A 5,931-nucleotide genomic window follows, 5' to 3' on the forward strand; every position below is an offset into this window, starting at 1 on the left:
CCATTAAATTCTCTGTCTTAGCATTAATCACGCTCCCTTCTTCATTGTTTCTGGTTTGTTTCATTATCTGTCAGTCTTCATTCTTTGTTCCTCGACCATTAAATGAACCCATTCAAATAGCTTCATTGTTTTAACAAAAATAAAACGTTTTCGTTAGTCATTTCACTGTCTTGGATAACTTGGTAGAGTTAGTAAATAAATAAAAAGTAATATTTTCGTTAAAATAACCCATATTTAACTGATTGTTGGATGGTCAAGAATAGTCAACCTTTGATCGGGACCCAAACTCAAAGCTGGACAAAGTTAGGCTCCAAATGCAAAGGTATACCATTTTATGGGACCCAAAGTCAAAATATCCCTAAGCATTTCTGTTCCTTCCCCAAAACCAAGATCCTCAAACTCATCTGTAATAGAGTTGCATACACACAAACTATACTTTCCATTCCAAGAAAATGTGAGGATATCAAACAAGTAGTCATACAGGGGTCCAACTCTGTAAAGCTCAGTCCACATCTCCTCCTCCGTATTGTAACCACCCAACATCCATACCTTGTATATTCCAGAACATTCTGAAATGCAAGCCAATTTATCACCTATTGATTCTAGATGAAGCAATTGATCGACTGGTCTCCGTATTCTTCGATATTTTTCTTTGCTCAAGTCGAATGACAAAATCACTTGCTTATTAGTGTCTACACAGTAAACCACTTGCTCATTAGGTTCTGCAGAGTAGTTCACACCTAGATGAAAATAAATACCATTCAAACTCCGTCCTAATGCTCCGTCAGAAGAACGAGTACGGAAATCTGAATCTACCAACCTCCAGGAATCAGTACTTAGGCAGTATATCTGAACTTTGCGCATGCAGTTAAGGCCTAACCATATGTTATTTTTTGGGGGCTCGAGAGAAAAGACTGGTATCACCTTGTAATCCCTGGTTTCAACATCAAAACCTAGACCAACAAAATCACGATGGTAATGTCCAACCTTGGGGTTTCCATTTGACGATTTTGGAAGAAGTCTACATTGTCTGGTAGCAGGGTTCCTAAGAGCAATATCCCTGGTCATTCGGTTATGTAAAAAAAATATTCCATGAACAGAATCCACCATGTTTATGCCATTAGGGTTCGCATCCTTAAAAAATGGTCGTCTGCCAAGATCCTCCAACTCCTTGAAGCCTTCACCAGAAAGCAATAAAAAATGAGATTTAGGTGGTGGTTGTTGGAGAATGAAGGTGCCTAACTTGGATTTCTTTTCCACCATAGTGGCATGGCTTCCTACGAAGTGAGATGATTGAATGAGGGCATACAAAGATCTACACACAGATTTGAATCACAACAGAGACTGCACAGGGAGCCATTTGAAAAATTACATCTTCCGATAGAACAAGAGTACTGAAGCAACTTCCAGCAGTCGACATCCTATCCGAAAACCACAACACAGACGTCAATTAAGTTAAACGAGATAAAAATTTGTTTCATTTTGATCGAACTAAACCCTCAAAAGAAAAAGAACCAGTTGGAGAACAAGATAAAAAATAACAAAACTAAAACTGCTCATAAAGAATGTAAAATTACTCCATTGACAAGGTCATTTAAAATGTTACATTCACAGTGCGGCAGGTTCATGTTTTTGGGAGCCCACAAATTGGATTCCGGGGTAATATACCCAATTCCCTCTAACCGAACAGACGCAAAACTTTCATTCCATGGAAATTCAATTCCCTTACATCATGTTCGGTTGGGAGAATTAGAATTCTAGGAATTTAATTATGGGGTAATCCAATTCTTGGAATTGGCTTCCAAGGAATTTGATTCCAATCCAAAAAATTTATGTTCGGTTGAGGTAATTCAATTACCTTTGTTTTTGCCCCGAATCCAATTCCATTGCATCATTGGACCAATGCAATGGAAATCTATCATTTTGGAGGGAATTGGATTCCTAGGAATTAAAATACCCGATTACATAGAGTTCATTTACCCCGTTCGGTTCAAGGAATTGGACGCATTCCCTAGGAATTGGATTCCAAGGAATACAATTCCTTGAAACGAACGAGTTGTAAAACTCGCCTTTTCCATTACATTGACGGACCGGTGGGAAAAGGATCACCCCAGAATTGAATTCCTGGGATTTGAAAAATCTGAACCGCCCCTGTCAAGGTGAAGCTACCCTAGGTGTTGTATCCATCACTTTTCATTGTATTCCTCTTTGGATTTGAAAGGGAAACTCTCTCCTTTCCCTTTACGAATAGAATTTCTAGATCCAAATGCACGGGTTATAGTAAATTTTGAAACCATGAACGAAGAAACTTAACTTTGTTTTTACAGCTATACCAAAGTACCAATTCTCTGGAAAATTTTCCTCCTTGAAATAATAAATTTGATGGCAAATGTTCATCTATCCCAGTAATAGATATAACAAACCTACTAGTATATATAAATCAACAACAAATATAATCTATGAGATTGTAACATTTCAGATCTACATTTACCAAGCAATAGAAACTGTATAGGATTTCAGATTAAATTCAAAGAAAAAAAAGTTTAATAATGTGTATAGAAGAATCCACCAATTGATCAATCTATCTAGAGAAACACACAGAGAGAGATAAAAGAGATTACCAAATTATGATCATATCCAGGCATCAAAACCTTTGAAAGGATAATCTCCGCGATCTTGACGCGGCCATTATTCTTCGCTTATCAGGTGATGATTAAAATTGTGAGGAGTTGAAAATTTGTAAATGTATCCAGTAAGGCAGTAATTCATTTCCTCCCCAAGCCCAAGGGAGACAAATTTGTAAATGTATCCAGTAAGACGAATTTGTAAATAATGCTCCTTCGATTAGTCACTTAATGTTTGCTGATGATTGTATTATATTTTGTGAAGTTGAAAATCTGTCAAGTAATAATCTTGTTAACCTGTTTAAGAATTTTGGAGAGACATCGGGTCAATTAATCAATTTGGCTAAATCATGGGTCTTTTTTAGCTCTAAAACTGAGACTACTCTCAGAAATAGTGTGAGGCAGATACTACGAGTAAACGAAATACCTATAAATGATAAATACCTAGGATCACCTTTATTTACTTACACTTCAAAAATAAAATGTTTTGAACCCCTAGTGGAAAAAATGAAAAACAAATTGATAGGATGGAAAGGTACGCTTCTAAATCTGCTAGTAGAGGTGTAATGATAAGAAATGTTTCTTCTTCTATTTGTGTTTACCAAATGAATTGTTTTAGAATACCTGTTAAGATATGTAATGACATAACTAAGTTTCAAAGAAACTACTGGTGGGGGGAAGATGAAAATGGATTGAATGATAAAGGTAAAAAAGGTATTTGTCTTATAGGTTGGGATAATATGTGCAAATCTTTGGAGGAAGGAGGTTTAGGCTTCCCAAACATGAAAAAATTTAATATAGCTATGCTGGCTAAGATAGGATGGAGACTGCATGAAAAACCTGGTTCTCTAATGGCTAAAATTCTTAAAGCTAAGTATTATCCTTTGTGTGATATTCTTCGTAAAAACACTGTTCCAAACCAAAGTGATAGTTGGATGTGGAAAGGTATATTACTAGGAGTAGCTTACTTAAAGAAACATTATTTCTGGGAGTTAGGAAATTGAGAAAATATAGATATATGGGACGACTATTGGATCTTAGATGTTAAACCAACTGCTAACAGTACTAGGACAGGAAGTGTAGGTACCACTAAAGTATGCCATTTGATTACAGCGAATAAAACTTGGGATATGAGAAAAATAGCAGGTTGCTTCGGCAGATTTACTGTAGACAAGATAAGCAAGATACAAATTCCTAACAATGGTTTACCAGATATTCCTCACTGGATGCTAAGAAACACAGGTATCTTTACTATTAAGTCTTTATATAACAACATTAATAGTACAGAAGAAACTAACATTCAGGGGAACCGAATTTGGGGAATGAATATAACTCCTTCAATTAAAACCTTTATCTAGAAGGAAGCACACTCTATACTTCCAAATAGTGTGAGAGTTGCTGCCATAATACCAGAAATAGATGTCTGTTGCAAACTCTGTAATGTAGAGGATGAATCTCTTACTCATTTATTCATAAAATGCAACTTCACAAAACAGGTATGGATGCATCTTAATTTTTATATTGACAATGTAATGCAAAATGATAATACTTTTCATGATTGGTTAAATGGTTGGTTTACTCAAGTAGATAGAGAAAACAATGTAATTGAATGGAAGGTTTTTTATAGTATTGTAACATGGCATGTTTGGAAAGCTAGATGTAATCGTGTATTCAAAAAAGAAATTCAAAATAGTATTGTGACAGCAAGGAAGATAGTTAAATTCATTAATAGTTATATATGGGTTAATAGAAAAGAATACAATATCATGCAAACCTTGTATTACAATCCGATAAATGATGATTCATTGATTGTTACTAGCTGCCAACCTCAGGGAAATTTAGGGTACATGGAAATAACGATAAACATAGCTTTATCAATGCATGAACCTATGACTAATTCAGGAGTTGGACTATGAATGATTGATTTTGCAGGAAGAACTATAGAATATAGGGGTAGTTGGAGAAATGGTACCACTAGAGAACAGTTAGAAGTAGCATGGGCGGAGGCGGCTTTTCAGTGGGCAGTTGAAATGAGTGGCTATCATATCATTTTTCAAAGTGATTCACAACCCACTCTCAAGTTGCTGATATAAATGTATGCTAAAGCTAGAGAAAGAAGACTCAAACAAAGCTCGGACTTTAGAAACAACTCAAACTTTGATATAAATTTTAAAGCTATGGATTTTGTATTAACAAGTAGATTCAATATCATTTGGGCAACGAATTTGTCAGTTTTTTGTAATAGATTCACTATCCAAAATAATTGGAAAGGTGGAAGTCTCTTAGCCATTATGAACTATTTAGACATCCAAAATTGGAATGTACAAGTCATGAACACAAACGACTTCATCAGAAGACGTTTGTTAACTGTGTAAGTTTGAGGAGTTATCCTCTTTTATGAAAAAAAAAAAGTCCAAGGGAGACAAGGACGACGTAGGGCTGGGAGTAGGGCCAAGAAAACAAAATTCATGCATGGGCTGAAATCTTACAATTATAACAAGCCCAGTCATTCATGGCGGATTTATGACAATATGACGAATTATAATTTTGGGCATCTGCATCACATCAAGCTTTGGTGGATTAGAGATATTGAATAAATATCTCTATTTCTAATGGGACTTCACAAATATCCTTGTCCACTATATTAATATCCCTAATCCAAAAACAAGGAATAATTATACTTTTCTTTAAACCCTCTGAGACTTTAGTGCACTTTTATTTTTCAGATCTGAAAGAAACGGTCTCTCTTTCCTTTCCATTTTTCCGCTATCACCACCAACCCTCTCCATTACCGTCACCGCCACCATCCTCATATCTGCTACCACCACCACCATCTATATCCCTACCACCACAACCATCTTCATCTCCACTATCAACAACATTTAAAATTACAAAAGACAAATATTTTCTTCGTCGCAAATCAATCTCATATTTAGAAATCTGAACTTCGTTGGAAATAAATCTCAGATTTAAAATTACGGAGAGAACCTTATTTTCAAATACTAATCTTCATTGAAAATACCAGATTCATTCCGATTTCAATTGATTTCAGCTTGAAGAACCTGAAATCGATGGTAACAGTGTGTATCAGTTGGGAAGAGACGATGAAAATCTTCATCAATAAGTGGATTTGAAGATTCAATCATCAAAAACAAATTAAAAGATAAGTTTGATCTCTAACTGTTATTTTAAATATATTCGATCTTGGTTTTGATTTTTTGGTGTTGATTCAACGTGATTTCTTTGTTTATTTTGATTTTTAATTGATCTATTGATTGTAATTCATTTCTGAAAAAAGCAAATGGAG

At 35.1% G+C, this 5,931-nt stretch overlaps 1 protein-coding gene across 1 annotated transcript; it reads right to left on the reverse strand.

Annotated features, from left to right (window-relative positions):
- Positions 1–234: 234 nt before the first annotated feature.
- On the reverse strand, positions 235–1,263 carry LOC113324900 (F-box protein CPR1-like). The gene is made up of 2 exons (XM_026573176.1): positions 387–1,263; positions 235–293 (listed from the first exon to the last, which is right to left on the reverse strand). Exons 1-2 carry the CDS (start codon positions 1,261–1,263, stop codon positions 235–237), a joined length of 936 nt encoding a protein of 311 aa, XP_026428961.1.
- Positions 1,264–5,931: the final 4,668 nt, after the last annotated feature.

Source organism: Papaver somniferum, chromosome 11 (assembly GCF_003573695.1).
Source record: "Papaver somniferum cultivar HN1 chromosome 11, ASM357369v1, whole genome shotgun sequence".
NCBI classification, from domain to species: Eukaryota; Viridiplantae; Streptophyta; class Magnoliopsida; order Ranunculales; family Papaveraceae; genus Papaver; species Papaver somniferum.